We start from the raw sequence: 26,449 nt of genomic DNA, 5'->3' as shown, positions 1-26,449 counted from the left end.
ACTGTTGTTTTATTGAAATAGCTGCTGTAATTATAAACAGATTTGGAAAAATAAATGTTTTAAAAAGAGATTTTTGTGTATTTAATTGTTTTGGTGACAACTGTGTACTAGGCCAAGGCCAACTTGGTTTCAAAGAAAAACAATGACTAGGACCAACAACTGCTAAGGGTTAAGCCAACCTAATATTGTGACTAGAAGAAAAGTTGGGCCAACTTGATTTGAGAGAGAAACAATTACTTGACCTGCATCCCAGTCTCATGGCAGTTCATGAAATAGTCATGAAATTTAATCTATTGACTCATGTCCATGGACACAAATTTTCCATTTTTTTCGTGTCACTCAGCACGACTTTCAAACTAATGTATTTCAGTAGGAAGTACATTTCCTGCCTGCAGCCCGTTATTCAGGACCAGGAGTACATAAGTTGTATTGTTTTTTATTGCATTTCATTTTCATTTTAAAAATATCACCACTACATTACTAAATATTAATCCTTTTGGATATTTATCCTCCTTGTGTCTTAATCAGTCCCATGGACAGGCCAGATGAGATTTTATTTGTATATTTTCTATAATTTCAACACAAAAACACGAAAGTGTTCTGGATAACGCAAAAAAATAATTGTTGAATGTTAGGGCCAATAGCTTTAATTCTTTCACCTTCGATTCTGAGAAATCCTTTTTTTTTTTGCAGTTTTGGACGATAGCAGAAGTGGCTACATTAGCCTATCCATGATCCTCAGTTTCCATTACTGTGATGAAGACGTCAGCAAAAGACATTTCATATTATATAGTACTTTTTCTCTCTGTCAATTTTAATGATATCCTCAACATTTGTCAACACAAAACCACAAAAGTGTTCATGATAACTCAACAATGGGTAAGTGGTATGGCTTTGATTATTTAACTTTTGTTTGAGAAATTTTGGTCATTATGGACGATGGCAGAAGCGGCTACATTAGCCTTGTAAGGTTGGCTGAGTGGTTATGGCAAAAAAACTGTGACAAAAGTCCAGTATGCAGTCCAGGTTTATTTATTTATCAGTGGAAACCAGTAATCCCATGCAGTGACATGTACAGTGCAGGCCTGGCAAAAAGCAAAAAGCAAAAAGCAAAAAGCAAAAAGCAAAAAGCAAAAAGCAAAAAGCAAAAAGCAAAAAGCAAAAAGCAAAAAGCAAAAAAGCAAAAAGCTAAAAAGTAAATAACAATACTGACAAACAGAGGAATTAACTAAATACAAAAAGGGTGAAAAAAACAAAACAAAGAAAACTCAGCTCTGAACTAGGACATGCCCCTTTAACTCTGGGGCCCTGGCAGCTCTCCACACCTGCTTCATACAACTGGCAAAAGACTCCCCAAAACACCGGCCTCCTCCTTTAAACATCAGCTGAATCCTACTAAGAGACAGAAATTAGTATTTGATATTCAATTATCTCACAGGAGATTAACACCTGGTGCACACATACTCAGATATTTACAATAAACAACAACCATTCCAACCAAGAGAGACATGAAAAAGTAAGGACTAATTAAAAAATGATACTTGAGCCAAGTCAAAAATGACATGCTGTTGAAGGGTCAGAATATGAACAGTAGTTTTTTGAGTTATCAAGGACACTTTTGTGTTTTTGTGTTGAGAAATGTTGAGGACATAAATAAGAAAAAGTACTATGTAATGTTATACTGAGCACATGTTTTGGCTTTTGCTAGCATTTTCACCATAGTAACAGTTGCTGCTGTCGTCCGAAACGGACAATTTTTTTAGATTTGAATATGAAATAAAGCCAATGGCCATACCATTTACCCATTGTTTTGTTGAATTATCAAGGAAATGTTGAGGATATAATTTAATCGACAGCGAGTTATCCAGTCTGCCCATGGCCAGAAACTTTGAAAAAGGCAATTTTTAAGGATGTGTGTAAGAACTGGGGCAATGCAAAGATGGTGGTGTTATCAATTTCATTGGAGGAACCACTACTTGAAAAACATATAGCTGCTTCTTTCTTTATTGTGTATTTCCAGTAAATTTCTGGAAAACTAACTCTATTAGTAGATTTCTTGTCACAAAAATCTATTACGTTGATTCAAAGCTGCCTGAGCCCCGCAGAGATCTTATGTACATAATGTCTTCTTTAACCATTGACCTCACAGAGACTGGTATGGCTTTTATTATTCTATTATAGTTATTCATTCAAATGTTCAAATGTAGGCAATGAAAGAGAAAATGATCATCATATTGTGTTTGTATTAATTTGTCTGCTGGGGTGTGTTTTGCTTTATTTTTTGAAGTAAAAAAATCATACAACATCAATTCTTTTGATATATTTTCAGTGTATTAACTTAAATTAAAACTATTCAATTTTGGATTATTGGTTGAAGATTGTATTACATTCAGGAACATTGAAACAGCGTCATTCACCACAGTAAAATAAATCAGTGTCACCCATTACAGATGGGCATCTTTATGACAATGGCTCAATGGCTGTTATTGAACTGCCGCCCATTGTATGACATTATCTTGTTGTTCCAGCAGAGGGCCTCAGTGATAAGAATTCAAACTGCTCCTCATAGGTCACATGCTAATATTTCATTCAGTGCCACCCAGTATCAAGAGCTTCCTCAGAAACCAGTTTGACGCACTTAGAAATGATTAACACAAATAAAACATCACTGTGTAGGGCTATAACTTAGAGATATGTGGGGGGTTTTTTTACTCCTATTTAGCTATAATGATGGTCAATCTATCTTCTAGTTTGCAATTATAATTTATGGCGCAGTTGCTTTGGCAAACATTATATTTTCATATTGCAGAATCTGTATGTGTCTGCCTGACAAATTAACACGCAGACACTTCATTTTGAATATAATTGAATAGGAGGCAGATACTTGAGCCAAGTCTTTAAATTTAAATTAGGAAGAGCGCAGCATCAATTCCTCCTTAATTTTAGCACTATGGAACCAACACGCTGATCTGAGAGCAGTTCAACAGACTATATTTGTCTTCATGTATATTACTATACACACACACACTTTCTGTGGGATGTGTTGAACATATACAGGGCCTATAGCCGATGTCGTGCTGTGCCTTTCAGCTATTATAATGTGAATCAAGGAGATATTATATTCCACAAATAAAGGCTAAATCTGTTGTTCATTGCTGGGTGAATATTCTAAGAAAATGAAAAATAAAATGTATTTGTATCGTGTATCAAGGGGCATGTCATGTGTTAAATACATGACAGCATACATTTAAATGTATAGCATATGCTACTGACAGGGATTTAATTTAGCTACATTTTTATATCTGGGGATTTTCAATCACGTCAATACCAGAGGCTTTATATATGGGCCTGTCTGCAGCTTATGTTTCTATATGATGGAAGGGAGTCGCTGCCTCACGCATTATGTAACACACTTGGGATGGCGGTCATAAGTGCGTGCACCGTCAGTGGTCTCGCTTCTTGTCCAATCATGCGTGTCCTCAGTCTGCACGCAGCTCTCCTCCACCCTACATCCAAACAGCAGAGCAGAGCGGAGACTGCCACCAGCGGAGCACCAGCGGCGGCGGAACGACCCTTTGTGCTTCACCGCGACGCGCATCCTTCTGAGAAGAACCATCACAAAACACCCAGGCAAGCGTTTCTTTTATGTGACTTTCATGATAAATATCATCACAGCAATCCATTATGACTATAAGGTTAGAAAATGAAATGAAAGTGAGGAGAGGATGGGAGCAGGTGGGCAGAGGAGGAGCTGTTTACAAGTTCAGGAACGAGTCATTTTTAAATAATCCGGACGATATTTCAAATTATACATATTTCTGGTTAAATCTGGGCATATTAGGTTTGAAGTTGGATGTTTACATCACCATTGCTTGTATCCTAGCCTACTTCGCATGTTTTTATTCTAGAGGCATTTGAGGAAAAAAACATACCTAACTGTGGGGGCGCCACATGGAACAAAACAAAAACACAGCTGCTTCAAACAACATGATAAAAATGTTAAATAAATATCTGAAGGCAAAGTGTGGAGATATACTATCATTGTCAGGTGAAATCTGGACATGACAATCTCATAAGCTTTTGTGATATTCACTGAAAATGGCTCAACAGGAAGATGTGGAAAACAAAGGGAGGCATGTAAACAATGTAAACAAACACAGAGAAACCAATCAAGGCTTTTTTGGTCATACAGTGGATTCAATTTCTTAAAAGAAATTATTTTTATTTTGCTCATTAGTAGAATCATGGATATTTTTTTAAACATTTTTAACAGCACCATAAATGTGCTATGGGAAACTATTCGCTCTAATAATAGCAGTGTTTGTATGGTACAAGCTTAATAAACATCTACTGTACTATCAGGAAACCATTTCAAGCACGTAGATATTGTTTCTATTATAATTTATGCCCTCAAAAGTGATACTGAAAGTCAAAGTGATTAAGACTGTTATGACATCATGCAATGATGATGCAGTTTATTTAGCTCTGTGCTTTCTGAACAAGTGTGACCAATGATGTGATACTCAAGAAAAAATACATTATTATTATTTCCTCCATGAGAGAAAATGGAAGATAAAGTATTGACATTAGTGGTCAGTTACAGTAACACCCTCCAGGATGGGATAACTACATGAGATTGACTACAGAAGTTCATCATCTTTCATTAAATGTCATCATCAGTGAAAAGATACAACGTTGCATCTCATTAACAATCACATAAGCACAACAAATGGACTGAGTGCATCGAGGTATTATATTAAAAATGGAGTAAACAGCTCCACATTAGTCCATGTGCAAGATCAACATCAGAAAACACATAGACCGGAGTGGATTAAAGGGAATTATTATTCACGCCCACGCCATGCTGTTTTAGACCATCTGGATGAGGGGAAATAGCTTGAGTGAAGGCTTAAAGACTTGTTTATCAGTCATGAACACATTCTATCAGTGGTTTGCTTCCCTCCAGCATCCATGCTAAGATGCAATGTTAAGATAAACCACATCTCCTTTTCCCAGTTCATCTACTTTCTAAACCAGTTTGCCTGTTTGTTACGCTACAAGAACTGAAAATCCTTTGTTTGAAACTGAGATAATGCTTAGCCTGTCTCTCAGTAGGTAGCCAATCAAGGCTGTCTGGAGTCAAGCAGATGATCCAGGTCGGGGACCGAACTGATTGTATAATCCTACTTTAGGCAGGAAGTGGAGACAGTTGAGAGAGGGGAAAAAAACTAATTACAGGTAGCAAAGGGTGCCAGTGTCCAAAACACCTCACAGGCTTCAGGTTACTCTAGCTGATACTATAGAGTGAAAATAAGCAAAGGAAGACAGGCAGGAGCTGGAACAAATCATATAAAAAAATAAATAAATAAACAGACCTTGGTTTAAGAAAATAACAGTGGAGCTGATCTCTGTTTCTTCATTCTTCATGTTTTGATGACACCGCCCTCTTTTTTCCCCTCACATGGCTGCTTGTTGCTGCATGGATTCATAACCCTGCTGATGAAGGACAAGGCTGCCAGTGGAGAGTCACTTCTAAATCATATTAGCTAAAAAAAAACCACACCCTGATTTTAGAACGAGTGCTCCTCTCATCCTCTCTCCTCACCTCTAATTTCTTTTCCTTTTCAACATCCATCATCATGACTTCCAAGCTTCCACCCTCATTCTTTTACCATTAGTTGCTTTTCTTTTCTTTTGGATAAAGAAACTGTGATATATTGCACGTCTTGCAAGAGAATCAGTTTACAAAGAAGCGTATGTCACAATGGTATGTTGGAATAAATTAAACTGTTGAAGTCAGTAGCTCTTGGTTAAGTACATAAAGATGCTCCCTGTGCTCTCTCTCACACACACACTCTCACAGGCTCAAGGCCAGAATGTTTATTCAGAATGAGAAAAACAGTCTTTACAGCTGAATGGCAACACCCCCGCATCACCTCGGCACACTCTAGATATTTTCACAATGAAAGATGAGCGACAGAAGCCTTCACGTTGTGCGGATTTACACATAATTGGTCCCTTCGTTCTTGCAGTGCTTTCCCCTCGGTTGCTAAGACTGTTGCTAGGGCACGGCCGTGGTGGTTGCTCTGCCCCGCTCGGTGCCTAATCTGATTTGGCCGTGCCAGTTTGCCATGCAGGCATCTGTGCGTCGCTACGGCACGCTGTTTGGATGCTGTGGATGTCTGCGGGAATGCAGGAAACTGAAAAGTGAAACTGTGGGTAAAGAAGACGCAGGCCACCCAGAACTCTAATCTATTTTTGTGTCTGACAATGTGAGGCGGCGTTTGATTCCCGCAGCTCTCTGCTCTATTTTTGCAATCCTCTCTGGTCCTCAGCGGATTGAAGAAAATAGGATTTTTTTTTTTTTGCACAAGTCTGAGCCGCTCACACCGGGTTCGGGCTTATTTTAGATCAAGCGGTGATATCATAAGGAGTGTTGTTATTGATAGAGAGTTGCTTGGGAGATGGAGGCCTTGGCTGACAACTATCTCATGGTGCCAGGCAAAATTTGAAAAAAAAAGTAGCATCTGGATGAGGGAAGAGGAAGACGGGTTGAGATTCATTGATGCGACAGCAGCGCACAGGCCTTGGGGTCAATTACATCATTCTTAATGCAAAAAAAAAGAGAAAAGGAAACGCGTATTCGCTTACGTAACTGACCCCCTTAGGCGTCGCCGTTGTGAGGCAGAGTAATCAACAGGGAAGAGGAAGTGAAGTGATTCTATGAAGTTTATTCAAGCATGAGGGAAATTCTGCATTATTCAGCTCTGAAGCATCAATAAAAAATGTTTCCTCTTAGTTTAAATGTTGGATGTACAAAATAAAAAAAATAAAAGACTATTTGGTCTCTATTTGAAACCATTTTTAGAGGATGTATAATCACTCCATCATCTATCAAAGAATAACTTTGCAGCTTTTGGCACACAGCCACACAGTTTTGGCAACATAAGGATAATAAGGAGTGTAGTTTTGCTTAGCAGGATAACATAATAAAGTTGGACAGCTCTCATCTATTTATCAGATCATCTTAATCTGGGATAAAAATGAAAAGAATATTACCCATCTTTCTTTATTATAGATGTATCTGCACAGACTGTAAATCTCTTTAGAAAAAATGTGTCATCTATTCTTTTTATAAAGGTGCTCCTGACTCAACTTTTCAACTATTTTATCTCATTTGTATATCTCTATTCATTGTGTGGCAGCTTTTGCTGTTATACCTTTACTTTCATTTGATTGTTAACATTTTATATAGAGGGTTTTCTTTCACAATAAAGGCACCTGCTGCACATTTATAGGGGTTATACACAAAGATTGTTTTCATAAGGTCATAAATTTAGTGTGTTTGGGTCATGGCTGGCTCTGTGCTCGTTGTGCCATCTGTACCAGGCAGGGTGTGTGTGTGTGTGTGTGTATGGGGAGGGGGGGGGGATTTACTGGCGTAACTGAGTTTAGACAGAGGGCCCTTGTTTGTGAAGGGTTTGAGTGCCACGTCAAATGCTGTTACATGCACGGTCCGCAGGAAAAATGACTCACCTGATCTTTCTTCTCCTCTTTTCCGTCCGTCAGGGGAAACCGCTACGTGAAGCACAATGGGACCGTTCCAGGAATATGAGGTTAGTCGCTTTTTTTTTATGCACGTTGAAAGCTTTACCAATATGAATATTTTCCACATATGACCTGACTGACTGCGACCTTACAGTTATCATCACAAGTCAAACATCAAACAATATTAATTTAAAAACTAAGCTTCCATAGCACTGCATCCCTGCCTGCGGCTCTGACACATATTGCTTTGAACAGGAAAAGAAATCACCGGAGAAAGGAAGCCCCCGCAGCCGCATCCCACGCTTGGTCCTCCATCCATTCCGACCGAAAGACAAAGGATCGCCACTGTCTGACTCCCCGTTTTCAGAGGAGGAGGGCAAAGAGTGTGACATGAGCTCAGACCACTCCAAAAGGACCATCAGCACCAACAGCTTTTGCTCTGGTAAGAAGTTCAGCTCCAGTTCAAAGACAGCAGAGTTCATGTAAGAATATTAAAAGCACCACTTACATGCGGTCAGATGCAAGATCGCATTGCGATGCCCCATTAAGTTTTATAAAAGCAATTAAACATTTCAATTCCAGTAGTAGTTCATGTTCTATTTTAGCACAGCATGCAGGCTACAACGTCAAACACAATTAATATTTTATGTTCATCCAATTTGGCTCCTTAACAAACAGAGTGAATGAAAAGCACAAATTACACTGTAAAAAGTGCCTGTGTATGTGTGTGTGTGTGTGTGTGTGTGTGTGTGTGTGTGTGTGTGTGTGTGTGTGTGTGTGTGTGTGTGTGTGTGTGTGTATGTAAACTGCAACCACTTGTCAACAACTGTATGAACGTGACGAGCTCTTGTGAAAGCCATGGTGCTATCAGTCAGATAACACCCCGGCTGGACCTTGAGCTCTGGTTGACTGACTTGTGTTCGCTGCCCTGCCTGCCCTGCCTGCCCTGCCCCCCCGTTCTTGGCTATTACTGTCTGTGTGCCTGTCTACAATAGATGACACCGGCTGCCCCACTAGTCAGTCTGTGTCCCCCTCCAAAACCCCGTCAGGCTCAGAGCAGAGTGCCCACGGCTCGCCAGTACTCCCCGAGCGCAAGACCAAAGTGAAGAGGGTGAGGGTGATGGCCGAGTGGAGCGGCGAACCTCGGAGCGCGCAGAGGCACAAGAGGGAGCTGAGGTCGGCCATGAAAGCCAGAGGTGAGCGAGAAGGCAGATATAAGATGAAAAAGATGTGTTTTTTCAGAATGTGGAGCAAGGATCGGGCACAATTGGAAATCTTTTAGTCCCACATATTTATAACCTCATCTGTATGATTGTGTCTTGATTTGTGTGTCTAGATTCTATGAGCACTTGTACATGCACAGACTTTCTTTAAAAACATGCCGCACATAAACACTACTGCATGCCACTGTTTCCCTAAAGACCAAAGTACAGTATCTGTGTATTTTTCACGTCAGCAGCTAGCAGATTCCCTGGCATGTTGATTTGAACAAACACTGGCTGGGAAGCAGCTGCTTTCTTAATGAAAAAAAGTAATCACTGGAGTGAGTTTTCTCTCTGTGCTCCTTTAAAACATATCACATACACAGAGCTTCAGTCTAGATTTCCTTTCTTTTAATCTATTTGAATCTGCCAGCATGCAAAAACTGCTTGATCACGAGTCAAAATGAGGAAGTAAGCTGATTGGTTGAGGAAAAAAAGGTTCAGGAGCTTAGCCAATTAGGCTGATTAACAAGAGGTTACTACACCGGATTGTATGTGCACAGACAAACACTTGACTCACCGTATCACTCAGTTTTAACCAGTTTTGTTTGTCACAGTTGTCACCGGACACAGTAATATGGTTTTGTTTGGCAAGAGATGCTACTCAGGTACGGCTTTGAATATGATCTTGAATAATCACAACACAATACTGCTGTCTGCTGAAGGCGATGAAAGCATCCCAGGCATCAATATTGTGCTGAGGCTTCTAGTTTTAAGTGGCTATGCTGCAATATTTGAGAATATTGAGTTACATGTTTGGATTTAACTGGCTCATTTTGGAGTTTTTGTGTTATTTGTAATGACTTAAATAGATCTATCTGTTCAACTAGAGTGAGTTTGAAGAGAAAAAGACACACGAAGTGCTCAAACTGCTGTTGTATGTTTGTTTGAGGTTGTGCTGTCTGCTTGGTCCCCAGTTTACAGAGACTGAAACATGATACTCTGGCTTGATACTCTACTTGATCCTAACAGGACAAGATGAGGCTGTTAGAGTGCGTTTATTAAAGGAGATGCTAAGATGAACAGACACAGGAAAATTGGATACAAAGGCTAAATCTATTTCCAGAATAAGAGTGTTTTTGTATAGGTTTTAAAGCGAGACTACGCAACTTTTTCTTTGGGGGAAAAAACAATGAAATGTTTAGCTGTGCCATGCTTCAATGTGAGGATTACAGTAGCACAAGTAGAGAAGAACTATTAGGTTATGGAGTGAGTGATTTCTTATCAACTCAGCTTTTCATTAAAATGGTTAGATTGTGTTATATCATCTTTCATAACAAACATAATCTCTGCTTTAAGCCACGATGTTTACACACTGGTTCTCCTCTGTGCAGGTAGTGAAGCAGACTTCAGCTCCTCCAGCAGCACAGGCAGCCTAAAGATCAGGGAGAGCCTCAATTGCAATTCAGCTGGAAAGAAAGCACCTTCACGCAGGTATGAGGTTTATATTTGTATCGTCAGAATTCTCTAGTCTCTTAGTCCCCTAAAAGAGTTTTTAAAAAAACATAACTATAAGCCTATTTTTCTATTTATGCTTTGTTCTATCAAGTCGCAGCAGCCACATCAGATCGCACCCAGTCTTCAAACCAGCCGGAAGCCCAACAGCAAACCACGATGCAGAACTCTACGCTCCCTACAGGACCCCCCCCAGAACTGCATACTCAACCACCAACAGCAGCAGCTGCAACTCCAGCCCCACCTCCAGGTACCATACATGCCCTTTTTTTAATATTATGTATTATTGAAAAACCACAGAAGGATTAAAGGTTTTAAAGTTTAATACAGTTTTTTGCAACATCCTGATCACGTCTAGCATGGCCATACTTCTGCACTTGGATTCATTACAAATCCAACCTTCTCTGCTTGAGGGCATATGGATTTTGGAGACTGAGTGATTTAGATTTTGGCTTAGGCAATGTGCATCACATCCTTTTGCATGTGGGAGAGCTGGATTAAGCTCAGACTTTTTTCTATCTTCTGTTCTCTTGAAGGCGGCTGGGATTATATCGGTCATGATTTAGCTGCGGTTGAAATTAATGAGGACTCGGTAATGAAAATGTCTGAATATGGCACGCAGGCGGTGACCCTGATGGCTGCAGTTGACTTGTAACTGGATTAGAGTGAATGCACCTTGGTTTGGAGGGGGAGAACAGAGTCATAAATATTTCAGAGAAGCTGATGTGTGAGCAGAGTAGCCTGAAGCTTAAAAAAAAAAGTGTTGGGAACACCATGTATTTCTGGCTCCATATAACTTGGAAGGTTTACTTGGTCTTTATGTATATTGGCAGCTCAGTGCCGCATAAGGTTTAACCAAAAAATTCTCTCAGCAGTTAAAAAAATAGAATAAAATATATTCAACTCAGCTATTTTTGAGTTTTTATGCAGTATCAGAATCTGCCCTCTTTTTTTATGTTGTTTACAGCTTCCACAGATTCACTATAACCCTCCACTCTTGTCATTTGAAGGCTTTCTCATCCTTCTGTCAGCTTTTCCTCTGCCTGGCTAAGTGTCATGTGACATCTTTTGGCTCTCGCATGCTACTTTCTCCTGGGCTGTTTCTATTTCTGGCAGGGATGCAGAGCGCTCGCATCAAAGCCTCAAGTATCCCAGGTTGCTAGGATATTGTGCGAGTTGGAAGAGGGAGAGAGAGGTTTGCATGCTGCTTTGCATACTGTCCAAATCCGCCCACTCATGCTCAGCTGAGGGGAAAAAAAACAAAACATGAATTCTTTTTATCAGCTCTTTTTTCTTTTTTTTTGAGCATGATGATAAAACGCTGATCACAGGACATGCAGAGGGCATCTGAATGCTAATGCAATTAGGTACTAGATTAGGGTTTTTACCAGTAAGGTGATTTGTTTCCTTGCTGACTGCTTGTATTTAGATAAACCAGCATTTTAAGGGGTTTTTTAGCCTCTAGTCGGCACACCAGTAATCCTGTGTCAGACACTAATTCCTGGCTTCACAGAGCATCTGTCCTGACACTGCTCTCTCAGCCAACCTAATTACCTTGTGCAGGATTTTTACTCTTAAACATCAAAATTGTTTACTGCTGCCACTTCAAAATGTCTAGTCGGGGAATGATAGATAACGTTGCTTCTCGAGGGGTAAACTTTCACCAATGTGATCGTCTTTCTGCCCAACAGAAGAGCGAACCTAGGCCGCTACCACTCTTGTGGAGACAACCATGGAATCAGACCCCCCAACCCCGAGGAGTACCTCACACCTCTGCAGCAGAAAGAAGTGGCTATCAGACACCTGAAGACCAAACTGCTAGAATCTGATACCAGAGTCCGTGACAGGTTAGTGAAGGTTCAGCAGCACAGTAACAATAGCTCCTGATTTTTGTATCTGTAGCTTTTTATGGTTTTTAAGGCAGGATGGTTGTGGGCCAATCAGGAGAAAAAGTGATACTGAAGTCATGACGTTATTCCTATTTTCAGAGGCTCTTCTCTGCTGTTAAAATCTCCTTAAGTGTGAATCCACAGGGTAATGACAATTACATGAGGTTAAAAAAAACCCTCTGCATTATGCTGTTATATCTTGAGAGATATTTTCACTGTATAAGGCAACTTATTTGAATCCTATGCTTGCTGATTCATCTGCTCTACATTATATTTAGAGGAATGTTAGACTTATGCTTATTCGTTTTCTTTTCTGAGGTCTAGAGGAGAAGATTTACACCACTTTCATGTGTCCTTTTTATATGATGCTACTGCCATTTAGTTAAATTTAGCCAACGATTGTAAATGGGGCCTGGCTGTATTCAAAAGTAGCTAAATCTGCCTACCAGCACCTTTTTTAGAGCTCAATAAATAACACATTATATATTGTTTGCTACATCCAGACAAAAGAAAACCATATAAAATGACAGTTTTACACAAGGTCTATGTGCCAAACAATTTCTGGACCAGGTGTAGTGACTTCCTAGAGTGTTGTCCACAAACTGCAGGAGTGAGCAAGGCACCAACAGCAATTTGTAAGATAAATTGCTTCTTTTCACTTCTTGTCATAACTTTGATGGCTTTGCTCTCAGTGCAGCCAAGCAGTTTCCTTCCTGTCATTCTACTTGTATCATTTTGATGGGTCAATTCACAGCTGGAAGCAAATATGTCTAACCTTGTTCTCGTAGTCATTAATAGGGAGAAAATCTGGTCTCACCGCACCTTCTAGAAGTAGCAGTAGGCTAACTGGATGTTGGTTATAGCTATATTTAGCACAGAAAGCGAATAAGCTTGCTCCACAAAATGTCAAAGTATTTCTTTTTAGTAACCTGTGGGCATCTTATTCCCTCCTTTTTTTTATCAGAGAGACTGAGATTGAGGAGCTTAAGAGCCAGCTGAGCAGGATGAGGGAGGACTGGATCGAAGAGGAGTGTCACCGGGTGGAGGCTCAGCTGTCCCTCAAAGAGGCTCGCAAGGAGATCAAACAGCTGCGCCAGGTGGTGGAAACCATGAAGAGCAGCCTGATGGAGAAGGATAAAGGAATACAGAAATATTTCATTGACATAAACATCCAAAACAGGAAGTTGGAGTCCCTGCTGCAAAGCATGGAGCTCGCCCAGAGTGGTGCCAACCTCCAAGACGAAAACACCTTGGATTTCATCTGTGACAGCCCCGATAGCGGCGGGAAAAAGGAGGTCGGGGAAGAAGAGGGTGGGATTGAGTTAGAAGACCAAGGGGCGGAGGCGATGGCGGACAGCGGGCTTCTGGTGAACGATGAGATGGCTAACAGAGCTGACATTTTGGAGCAGGTCTTTATGTCCACAGCAATGGATTTCAGTCAGGACTCTAGTGCCAAGCTGAGGGTCGGGGTAGATCCTGGTCCTGGGGTGTCAACACTGTTAGAAGAAGGACAGTTACTTGATAATTCTATTGCACCTCCACTAGCCCTACCAGAAACGGGTTCCACCACCTTCTCCTCAAGCACCCCCTCCCAGCAGATCACAGAAGAAAAAGAGGTCCAGACCGACCTGACGCCCATGTCTCCAGATCTGCAGGCTCTGCTTCTCCAGTTGCTAAAGTTCCACGGTGCAACAACGGGGGAACCAGCTCTATCAGCCTCCAGCACTCTCCTGGGCCTCCCAAACCTGCCCATCTCCACTTCCACCACTGCCAATATGCACGATTCGACACCTACCATACCACTTACCTTACCAAGCATGCCCAGCCCCGCTCCCGCCGAGAGCCCAGACACCTCTACCGAATCTGGCACGTTCTGCTCGGAGCCCGGAGAGCCACGACGGTTCATGGAGGAGCTGGACTTCAGCGTCGCAGAGGAGGAACCCTCTCTGTCACCGGGGTTGGGCGTGGTCGGCAAGCGTTACTGGAGCAACAGCTTCCTGGTGGATCTGGTCGCGGTGGCAGCTCCTGTGTTGCCCACGGTGGCCTGGCTGTACTCGCAGCACGGCGTGGATGGCAGCCCCCCGGTGTACAACATCGCTGCACTCATCAGGGGTTGTTGCATCATGGGTTTGCACTCTCTTCGTCACGTCACTCACAGGCCAGATGCGTAATGGCATCCAACCCGCATGCGCAGGCCTAACCTTGAACTTATAGCACTTAAGCATTTGTTTCTCTTTTTTTCCAAGAGTATTTGTGAGTTTTTGTTTAACACTTGATGATATCAATGCAGTATTTTTGTTGGTTCTGACACTTTCTTTGCACTTGTACAGTTACCATGAGTTGAAGCGAAATGGTGACATGAAAGGGATTATTTATAATGGGGGTTATTTATGTATTTATTTATCATTTATATGTCTAAGCTGATCATCTGGGTAGATGGTTATATGTTATCATTGTCCTGTGCTATCCCTAGTTGTCCTTGTGTTTAGTAGGGGACAAAAACAAGTTCTTCATGTTAGAATGAGATTTTTAACGAGATGAAAGATTGAATGTTGGTTCAGATTGACAGGTTCTGAAATTTCAACTGTTTTTGAGTTATTGTTCAAAAAGAAACCTTAAACCTTCAGCCAAAGTTTAATGTGAATTCACTTAAGTTTTTGCGAAAAAGTACATATATTTTTTTTCCTCCCCGGGAGTAGAGCTTTATTAAGTACAGCCTGTGTATTGTTCATAGAAATAAGTTGACGCTTCGAAGCAACTGACACTTGTAATGTGCCTGAGCTATGTGCAATACTGGTGGTTTACATCAAATGTCCTTGTATCTTTATTATTAAAGCATGATAAATTCTGACCACGTCTTTGGACTCCTGACTTTTAAAAAAATCTGACAAGCTTATTACGTCGTCACAATCCTTAAAAGTTCGACTTACGTAAGAAGCCTGCTCACACTGTTTGGGGGGGAGGGGGAAGATCTGAAAGTGCAAGATGTTCACATAAATAAATAAAAAGCACAAATATAAAGTCTGGACCAGCGCAACTAACCAGTGTTCTCATGGCAGCTCATCTTACGTAAAAGCTTTCTCAGCCTGTGTTTTCACATGTCTCTTGGGTTATGGAGCTAACAATGTAAAAGTGCATTAGATCCACTTTACTGGGATATCTCTGAAGCTGTAAAATGCTGTCTGCCCTCGCAACAATAAAAACTGGGTCAATGCCAGAGCAGTTGTACGTCTGTCCACCCTCACAATGTTTTATTTTAAAGTTGTGATATAACACTTAACCATTATCTACTGAAGACTAGAGGAAAAAGCTGATTAGGGTTTTAAAAAATGTATAACATTTGTGTTCACTATAATTGCTCCATTTCCACTCAGCCATATGGTGATTTATCTTAAATTGCATAAGCATGACCTCTTGGTTCATAAAGCATCAACAGACTGAGTCATCAGATGCCGTAATCCCCCCCCTCCCCACACTAGGTCTGTGGAAGCTAGATTAAAATCAGCGGGAAGCAGCGGTTGTAAAGCTGGATTTACTGTAAATAAATCAGTACATAGCAGTCTTGTAAAAAACGTGTGTAAAATGTGATTCTCAAACCTTTCAGGAGAATTGTTCACTTAAAACGTGTTCACTTTCTGAACAGTGATGGTGTGCCTTTTCCATTTTTTTTAAAGTAGGTCAATCTCTGAGAGGGTTTTGGCAGGCAGGCAGTGTCCTCTGATAGATGGGATAGCATCATTACAGCGAGGGTGGGACGAGTGATGACAAATGTCTGTCAATCTAGGTTAAGCAGCACTGCGGCAATTTAGTAGTGCGCTTCCATAAAGGTAGGGGACTTATCCGATGCTTTTGCTTTGGGGTATGTCTAGCCCAATTAAGACTCTCCTCATCACCTGCTAAAGGATCAGACACCACACTCCCACTTTCTAACATTTTTAGCCATGCCATGAAATTGTGTGCAGGTGTTATTTGTCCCCAGAGGATGAGTCACACTGACACTGGTAATCCTCTGGCTTTTCCATCATACCACGGTGATAATTGACAATTATGTTTTTTAGTTAAACGTCTCAACTATTGGATGGACATTTGGTGCCAACGCTGCAGAGGATAAGTCCTAAAGCACCTTTTCTTTTCACTTTCATCATGTCAAAATTGTGACTTGTCCAATAGTTTATAACCAAATACCTTCAAAAAACAGTAACATTCCCATCAGCCTCAGCTGTACTTGCACTCTTCCTAAACGAGTATGCCTCACAGAGCAGCTGGCATGGCTGGAGACTATTGTTGTATCTTTCTGTTCATAATATATAATCTCCAAGACCAACATGACCCTGATGATATCATCTAGGTTATTTTCTCCTCCACAGAAGACGTTACACAACTGTTTTCATAGGATGAGTAGTATTCTACATGACTAGTTAAATTTGTGTATTAAATCTGGCCCTTCAAAAGGTCAACTTTTAGTAGGCATTCTATGTAATGCTGTGATATTAAAAATGACAAATCTATATGTTCCACACACAGCAGATCTGGGTCAATGTAATAATACTAATTTGACAGAAGCCGATCATGACAAGAACAGATGTGGGTCTCATCTATTTGATTTGAATATGGAACTTTGAGAATTACTAATACTGGATCCTTTGAGTGCTGTTTCACATAGTTGTAAGGTTTCTGTAATAATTACACATAGGTCTGTCAAACCAATCAGGCACATCTAACACAGCAATATGAATAATTTAATAAAGAACAAAATCTCAGCTCCAGTTTTAACTCAGCAGTTTTTAAGATGGCTCTTCTCAATGCGAGATCCCTCTCTAATAAGACACTTATTTTAAATGATTTTATCTCTTCTGCTGATTTAGATTTGATGTTTTTAATGGTTACAATAGTGATCACCCTCCACATTATGAATATTATAGGCAACCTAGGCATTGTGGACATAGTGGTGACCTTGTTACTGTCTACAGGAAGCATTTCAAATGTAACCTAATAGCTTGTAATGATTTCTCTACCTTTGAAGGGCTCATGTTTGAACTTCACACCCGCTCCTTTTGGTTGTAATTTATCGCCCCCCTGCTGCTGGCGTTTTTTTATCCACATTTTTATGCAGTCTTGATTAAAATGATGGTAGACTTGTTCTTTGTGATGATTTTAATATTCACACTGACAAGTCTTTTTCTATTGTCCTTCCTACTGAGTTTTTAAATATCACAAAAAAAGCCTTTTATCATCTTAGATCTATTTTAAATGTTAGAGATGCAGAACCTGTAGTTCTTTCATTTATCTCCTCACACTTTAATTACCACAACAGCCATTTCTCATCTTAATCACAAAACTTAGAAACAACTAAAACAGAACACAACTGCCAAACTTTTAATCAGAACTAAGAGGCACAATCACATCACATCTGTTTTAGCCTCTTTACATTGGCTCACTCTTTGTTTTATGATTACCTTTAAAGACCTTCATGATCTGGCTCCTGATTATATTTTAGACTTTTTAATCCCTGATGAAACTTTATGTAGTTCGGGATCTTTTGTACAAAGGTCTTGTTTCTGTCTCTTCCAGTCTAGTCAGAAAATTGGTCTGAACAAGGGGACAAAGCCTTTGCTATCAGTGCCCTGAACAACCCACCTGAGGAAATCAAGCTGAGTCAGTTTCTAATTCTAGTTTTTTTAACGACTGTTAGTTTGTTTTAATCTGTTTTGAATGTGTTCTTTTTATTGTAAATCACTCTGTAACAGTGTTTTGAAATGTGCTACATAAATCAACTTCATTATCATTATTAAAAGTTGTCGGCCTCTAGCGGTATGAATCAAATCATTTTATTAAAAACCTGTGTGGGACTACAGCAGGTACACAGTCTGCCATCTCTCTAGATTGAGCTTGTGAACTCCTTATTTCAATGCAAGTCCTCATTTGTGCTCAACCACGACAATTACAACAAGTCTTACTGTACATATCAATGACAAAACAAACAGGGGGTCCTCCGTGATTCATTTTTGGTTAAATTAAATGTGCAAAATGAAAACAGACTTTAATGACATTAAATAATGACATGCAGCCTTTCTCAATCAAAGGAGTTGGATGAAGAGCAAATCCTCAAAGACAGTTTGCTGAATTCCCTTAAGATAAGCTTTCAATTTAACTTTTTAAACCTGATCAGTGTCAATAAATCATTTGATCGATAACATTAAATCCAGTATTTCATTTTAAGCATAACACTGCTGTTCAAGTTTGTCTAATGGCAACATTCAGTATAGAAATCTGCTAACCTCAACCTCCTTTCAATCCATTTATCTTAAGTCCAAAGACATCTAACTACAGATACACTGCATCATGTCTGCACATTTCAGTTGATCAAGGCTTACTCCACCTGCAAATGTTGCCATGACAACAGCTTGCCGTCTGACATTAGTACCAATTCTTCCAACGCTGACCAGTTATTCCTTTACAATGAAGCCTAACAGGATACTCAATCAAAACCATTGCCTTTAAAAAAATTACCCTTACGTTTTCAGATGCGAAAGGAAGAAAAATATTTGTTTTCTTATCAGCTAAGATAACTGCTCTGAGATTATGCTGTCATAGTAATGCATGTTTTATGAAGATGGCATCCCCGCAGTTACTGTATCAACTATTCAAGAGCAAAGAAACATTCCCTCCCGCTGAAAAACAAAAATAAAAATAAATGCAGTGTTCACTGGATATTTTCCCTCAATATAACGAGCTGACAAAGGAGGAGAATGAATGACAGATCAGTAGCCATGAGATTACCATAGGAACCCACAGCTAGCATTTATAGTTGGGCTAGATCCTAGTCTATGGTCCTTTGGGCCATTTATCCATACTTAATTTGAATGCAGATTTCCAGTGTAAAAGGGCTGCACAGTACAAATAGATGACATGAAATATCAAGCAACATTCATTAGAAAAAAAAGCTGTTTTCAGACAATGAAAGACATAAATATAAAAACACAATAATCAAGCAAACCAAGGGATATCACTGGTAAACAGCGATGCTTTAAATTAATTACACTCCTTTGTCCTTCAAGGTTATAAATAAGACAAAGAAAAGGACTCTCTGTTTGAGTTTCAAAAGGTAGTACAGGTACCAGTTTGTGTTCCTGGGAAAAACTGAAAGAGATCATTTTCCTGTGCTACCAAACAGAATGAATCAGAGTCTAAATGGTTCTGTCTAATGTTGCATCTCATCTTTAGTCTAACCTAAGATAAAATGGATGGTAGAAATGCTACTGTCTCTTGAAGACCGAAATGACCTTGCCACATGAACAGTGAGAACACACAGGTGTGTTATCTGCCCCCAAGAATGATGCATTTTACACTGCAGCTGGAAAACGGACTAAAATGGCTGCTGGTGGAAACAGGGTGGAGGAGGAGGGGGACTGTTTGCTAACACATAAGTAGTGTAGGGTGATAATAATCCTGGTCGGTTTGAGGACTTTAAATATAGACTAATGATTGATTCAGTGTCTTTCAGCCCCATCCCTCCGGCTCAAAACTGAGCATTTCTGAAACGTTACGAGAGCTTGACTGCAATCTTTTGCTCCTTCTTCATCATCCTCTGAACGTCTTTCTCGATCTTCCTCCTCTGCTGCTCCATGGATCGCTTTTCTCTCTCAGCCATCTTCTGTTGTCTGTTGAACAACAACAAGACAAACATGCAGTTGAGCACTGTGTCATTACAATGCACATCAACAGAAGCTGGGTCAGCTGGGAGCTTCTTCCTTGTTCCTGTGTTGTAATAATGGCATACACTGCCATCTGCTGGCCACTGAGTGAACCTACAATTCTCTATCTACTGCATATATGCTCACATGCATTCCTAACATATTACCTGAGCACCTCCTCTGCCTCCCAGGCAGCATCAGACTCATCTTCCCAGGCATTTGTGTCCCCCTGCCAGGTGTCCATTTCTCCCAGTTCAGCCTGTGCAAATGAATAAAACGGAATCCATGAACATACAAAAGGATATCATTCCTGAATCTCTCTATATAAAGCAAGAAATCTGTACACATGTATGTTTGTCCTTTGTGTATCTCTTGATCTGATCGACTCCACACTTGGCGGGTACATTGTTGGGAAAAAGGGGAGTGTTGTGTCGAACTTGGTGCAATTTGGACACGCAATACGTTTAATATTAATAAACTTTGAATACACCAGCAGTTAGTGAGCCGCTCTGCTCTGTGCAAGGGCAGGGCAGAGCTTCGGGGCTCTGTCAACGTGACGCGTGTCAGAAAAACGTGCTCTAAAGAGAGAAAGTAGAGAGTGAACAGAGCTTTTAAATAAGAATGGACACTCTGAGTCTTTGTCTTGTGGTGTAAGCAGCACATTTAACACATCAGCAGTGAGAGATGCACAGGTGGCGTTCAGGTACATGGTTGAACGTAGGTCACACGTTTTCTCAAAGCTCTCAGAGCAGAATACACAATAAATGTAGTTAACTGTCTAAAATGAAAGAAATCCTTCCATGGGCAGTTCACAATCAGTTCTCAGATGCTCTGAGACTGTGGTGATTGTGAAGCACCACTAATATGGAGTTTATTCCCTATCTTAATTCAAGAGCATATTAAATGGACTTAAGAGCAGTATTTATTGATTTCATGATGTTGTGATATTTACTCTCAGAACTCTGCTCTCGCGCTCAAATTTGCTGTGCGCATGCTCGCACTGTGTCCTTGTATTATAATAATAATATTTATTAAATGATATCTTATTCCAACAGTGTTCAAAAAAATGAAAGAAACCACATTTATTACAGCACCGGAGGTCAGGAGTGGATAAACCCGGTTGAAAGAGTGCCCGCCCGTATGCGACGCTCCTCGAAGAGCAGCGAACGCACCCGTTTACAGTTTTGATTCGAGAGCAGGGCAGAGATCCGCAAGCACAAACTCCCTGAGCGCGAGAGGAAGAACTCGAGCAGCGTTGTAACCGAGTGCGAGGACACAGTGCGAGCATGCGCACAGCAAACATATCACAACATCTGAGCATGAAATCAATAAATACTGCTCTCAAATCCATTTAATATGCTCTTGAATTAAGATAGGGAATAAACTCCATACACTAAAGGCAAAGCACAAATCTTGGGCACAAACACAGTGTGTTTAGCACATCAGCAACAGCAGCAACAGAACCATTGTGTCTAAAAAGCATTATTTAGCGTAAGCCACCTGCATTTTGGAAGCACTCAGAGCTCAATACACAATGGGACTCATGCAAGAAGCCATATGCGAACTAATTCCTTCTCATTTTTGATATTTCAGTATGTTCTTATTTTGTTAGTCCCCGTTGATTTCTGGGATTCACCAGTGTTTTTTTATTTTTGCTCTTCTCTTAGGTAAGACAAGATTTTACAAATGGTTGGGAAGCACTCATACCAAGAACAAAAACATCTTGCACTCACAGTTTGCAAATTGTTCGCCCCACACAAGGATACGTGAGATTTATTTTGAAAAACATAAAAAACGCATCAATATCATATTATCAAAGTTACATTATGTTTCAGAGCAACTATAATAAATGGATTATTAAATCTGTGGGCTCAAGAAATACTATTGGTTGATTGATCCAATTAGGACTATAATAAATGTTTTATTATTATTGTTTATAGTTTATTTAACAGTATGTCAGTGTGTGGCTCACACACACACACAAACACATGGAGCGCTCAGCTCTGACTTGACAGAAATTTGAGAGTAAGTATAAGAGAAACTGAATAGAATGTTGCTGCATAAGGCCCAATGACTGTAGTTAAGCATGTAAAATGATACTTCCACAGGCAGTAAAACAGTTTGTTCTGAGACTGTGTTGATTATTAAGGACCATTACAGACAAAGCACAAATCTTTGGAGCAAACATATCCACTCAAATCCTAACTGAAGGCACAGGAGTGTGTAAATTGCACACTGGACCACTGTTTGCCACCAAATTAGCTGACACTGAAGCCATACTCTTACAAGCTAACAGAGCAAAGATGACATCCAACTGATGAGATAATAAATAAATGTGATTTCTGGGCTCAATATGCAATCTGATACTTTTGTTGTTTTTTTATACATTCACACTTAGCTGCAATTTAGTTTATACGCCTCTACGATAAGCTTCAGATAATATGAAACTGTAACTCACTGAGGGAGCCGTGAAGGTCATCATATCCTGAGAGGCCGCCAGTCTGCTGGAGAAACCTGATGAGCCATCCGGCACCAGGTAGTTCAAAGGCTCCCTTTTCTTCAGTACTATCTGTAACATGGAAACCAGAGAGAGACGAGGTGTGACTTCAACTGATACACTTAATGAGGCATTACTAACAGATTACAATCCAACTACAGGCACAGATTTAGTCATTTTTATATTCTAATTAGACTACATTCAAGCAAATTACAACATAATAATTAGATATGCTCAATCTTTTATGCATTATATCATGCTCACATGCATTCACATTGCACATTCAGCAACTTATACGCCTTCAATGTAAACTATTACCAGGAAAGACCAACTAATAGTACAGACAGGAGCATTCCAATCAGTCAGCTGATAATTCCACTAGCCTTTTATTTATTGCTCTAACCTGATATTTCAACCAAGGTTTTATAAACAGAAAATACAAGTACATTAAAATTGGCTCCAACCATCAAACTGTATCATCTATAATTGCAGGAAAACTGCAATTTACCATCACTAGTTTGATACTTTTTAAAGGAATGCTCCAACATTTTTATTTATCCACTTTTTTTTTGTCTGTTCAATACGGTTACAGATTTGAGATGTGTACTAATATAAGACGCCTTCCAGCAACTCCAAAACTTATTTACACACCATTAATATGCATCTATTTGCTCTTAAGTGTTGAAATTAAAATCGAACACCAAAATGTACTGTCATGAATTTGGCACTTGCTTAATAAAACAAGTGCAGCTGCAACTAACAATTATTTTCATTATCGATTAACCTGCTCAATATTTTCTCAACTTAAAATGTATTTTAATATCTGACCGACAAAGATAGTGAATTTCTTATAATGTTAGGCAAGTAAAGGCAGCAAATTGTTGCGATGTGTATTGACAAACCTTCTGTGTTTTCCTGATAGTTGGAGTCATGTCTTTGAAGTAATCCGGTTCTTCGTCATCATTGTTAGGATCAGGGGAAACGTTTCCATTGCCACCTTCAATCTTAATACTAGTAGGAGCTTCTTCATCCCAAGAGCTCCATTCTTCAATCTCTGGCTGTGCGGAATAACATTAAAAAATTATTTTAAAATCTATCACAAGACAAATATGATTTATCTCTCTGAGCGAGAACATTCAAATTTAGAAATGTTGGAAAGCGGACAGCCCTAGACTTTGAATATTTCTACCAAAGCAGCTACTACACTAGAATACACAGAGAGAAGACTTTGGACAGGTGCTGTCAAATGACTAAACACTGACCTGTTTTGGTACAGATGATGAAAAATCCACTGTGGTCGGGAGAGTTATTTGATCACCACTGAGCTTGCGGCCCCTTCCACTCCTGTGATATAATACAATAGAAAGGAGAAAAGGGTTAATTAATGTTATAAATAGCAAAAAACAAGGAAATGATGGTCGGATCTCTGTAGTTTAAAGAGATTCCTCCACCAACCAAGTTTAAAAACGGCCTATTTTATGTTGTTTTTGCTTTACAGATGCACACTTATTAAAAAGGGCCTATAACTACATTCAGTAGTGAATCAACCTGCATGTGATCCACCATGCAATGCTCTCTTTGATAATACATTTAGGTTTTTTTTACATATTTAAATGTAGCAATAAGCAAAGTAGTGTTGCACTAACGTTTGTGTCAACTTCACACAACAGAGCAGCATTTATCAGAGCTACTGTACATTACATTAGTTACATTTTCACTTGTGCTTACCTGCATATCAACCTTTTAAAGAAAGCAAGCAAGTTGGCTAGACATGTGCAAATCTTGAAAAGACGGAACTGAGTGATTGCCATGATGAAACTGAGCTGGAAAAAGGGAAGAAAAGACAAAATATTAGCGTTAGAGTTATGTTTTCTTTGCTCCAAACCACCAGGGTGTGCGGTGAAGACTATCTCCAACTCTCTAATATGCCAATATTTACGCAGGGTGGCATGAAAACAAGGAATAGTAGGCCTGAAGTCACAACACATGAAAAGTAAATGTGTGACATGTATGAACAGTAAGCATTAACAACCAGTCAGTCATGTTCTTCCGCATCTTTTCAACGGAGAGCAATGACAACAAACCCTTTTTAAAAATGCTAGCATGCTAATGGATGAAATTGTGCAACTACCAAGTACACTACATGAAAAAATAACCAATTAAAACAAAGAAAAACACCATTAAATGCAATAATGCTATCAAATTGTCTTTGTGTAGCATACTATTCTCTGCATACAACAAACTACCGTGCTAGGGCTGACGGTCGTTGTTGTCCTGTCAACATATTAGCACAGATAGCAACACTCTATTGACTTTACATTAGGTTTTTATACACTCTAGCTACTATACAAATACACACTCACCTTGCTAGATGTCAGTACACTGTTCGCAGAGCAGCTGCTTTCCTCTCGTGTGGCAAAAGAGACAAGTTCATTTATTTGCTAACCGCTGCTTGCTAGCTTAGCCACCAGAAAAACATGATATTCCTCAATCCTTCAATTGTCTAACCAAGACGACACATTGGCGTTAGCAAATAATATCACTGTCATGTCATAACCGTGTGTGTCGCAGCTGCACAGCCCGGTGTGTGTTTCATGACCAAACTCTTAATATTGTGTCGTCGCTCTTCTCTGTCCCACGGCTGCCATCTTTGAGCTGGGAGGAACAGCGTGGTCCTGCCGCATTCAAGGGTTCACAGAGTGTGGGAGATATGGGCATCAGAATAATTATTATTGGCCAAAGATTTTTAATCATGTGTCAATGTACTTACACAGAAATACAACACAACAATCTTCAGAATACACACACACACACACACACACACACACACACACACACACACACACACACACACACACACACACACACACACACACACACACACACACACACAAAAGACTATATACAGGTGAAGCCGTTTCTGGGAACTATAAAAAGGATATAAACAGTGCAGAGAAGTGAAGAGATCTGAGATAAATATTAGTAGGTAGTATAAGGTAGTAGGTGGTAGGTAGTTATGTGCAGTATATACAATGTAATTCATTTCAATATAATATATAATATATTGTATTGACTGAAATGTATTTGTATCTTGGACTAAAATAAATATGTAAAATTTTTAGATGATGTGTGTATGTTGGTGGTACAAGGTCATAAAATAAGATTAGATGTATCTTTATTGATTCCTCGTGGGAGAAATTCAAATTGGCACAGCAGTTCAGTGGAAACAAAAGTAGCAGCGTAAGGCTGAAAGTGTACTAAAAATAAAATCAACAACAAATAAGACAAAAATAGGATAAAATAAAATAGAACAGTAAACTGGAAATAAATAAATGTGCAATGTGTTCTCCAGCATCATTTACATTACTTTCTATAGACACTGGTCACCCTCATAAACATGGGTAAATTTCCCGTATGTTGTTATACAGTAGCCTTTTCAGTTTGCATGTTGTGGGGGTTTAAAGAAAAATGTCATGTGTTGTCCAAAAAACACACAGCAACGCTCCCTGCTATCATATTTCAGTTACAAAACTAATTATTTTGATGAAAATATAAATCCTTTTAGCATGTAAATAAACCACTAAGTTAACCATGAATATACTGAATGCATAGAGAACAGAATCCCACAAGGGTACTGTATGCAGTCCACTGTTGTTCAATATCATGATTTATAACATGTTTGAACAGGGAGAGCAATGGCGTAGGCAGAAACTGTATTTTCGGTGGGATTAGTTAGAAAACCTGACTGAAGAAAAGTTAGAAGAATATAGAACAAATAGACAAACTGGAAAAACTGTCCCGTCTAAAGGATCAGGCAAACGGGACCCAAACAAACACACACATACTTGGCAAGAATTTGAGAATTTGACTGTGGTTTAGTGGCTCTCAATGTATTTACACAGAATAACAATACACCAATCTTCAAAAAATATACACAAGGAATGACTATATACAGGTGAAGCTGCTTGTGCGGACTGTAAACAGAAACCAAAAAGTGCAAAGAAGTGACGAGTGCAAGGCATGATGAAATAAATATTACATGGTTTTTAAAAAAGTGACTTTATTTACATATAATAGGGGGTTATGTACAGTATAGATATCCTG

The 26,449-nt window shown here is 39.6% G+C and overlaps 2 protein-coding genes across 2 annotated transcripts; one reads left to right on the top strand and one right to left on the bottom strand.

Annotated features, from left to right (window-relative positions):
* Positions 1–7,525: 7,525 nt before the first annotated feature.
* On the top strand, positions 7,526–14,953 carry sybu (syntabulin (syntaxin-interacting)). The gene is made up of 7 exons (XM_062423308.1): positions 7,526–7,616; positions 7,804–7,990; positions 8,598–8,744; positions 10,145–10,244; positions 10,360–10,515; positions 11,957–12,112; positions 13,119–14,953. The coding sequence occupies exons 1-7, from the start codon at positions 7,593–7,595 to the stop codon at positions 14,323–14,325; spliced, it is 1,977 nt and encodes a 658-aa protein (XP_062279292.1). The 5' UTR covers positions 7,526–7,592; the 3' UTR covers positions 14,326–14,953.
* A 2,562-nt stretch (positions 14,954–17,515) lies between these two features.
* Positions 17,516–24,994, bottom strand: ebag9 (estrogen receptor binding site associated antigen 9). Its single transcript, XM_062423249.1, has 7 exons — positions 24,709–24,994; positions 24,074–24,168; positions 23,608–23,689; positions 23,248–23,403; positions 22,307–22,417; positions 20,016–20,107; positions 17,516–19,815 (listed from the first exon to the last, which is right to left on the bottom strand). Exons 2-7 carry the CDS (start codon positions 24,154–24,156, stop codon positions 19,698–19,700), a joined length of 642 nt encoding a protein of 213 aa, XP_062279233.1. The 5' UTR covers positions 24,157–24,168; positions 24,709–24,994; the 3' UTR covers positions 17,516–19,697.
* Positions 24,995–26,449: the final 1,455 nt, after the last annotated feature.

The sequence above is a fragment of the Scomber scombrus genome, chromosome 7 (genome assembly GCF_963691925.1).
Source record: "Scomber scombrus chromosome 7, fScoSco1.1, whole genome shotgun sequence".
NCBI classification, from domain to species: domain Eukaryota; kingdom Metazoa; phylum Chordata; class Actinopteri; order Scombriformes; family Scombridae; genus Scomber; species Scomber scombrus.
This window is presented reverse-complemented; position numbering and strand designations above follow the sequence as displayed.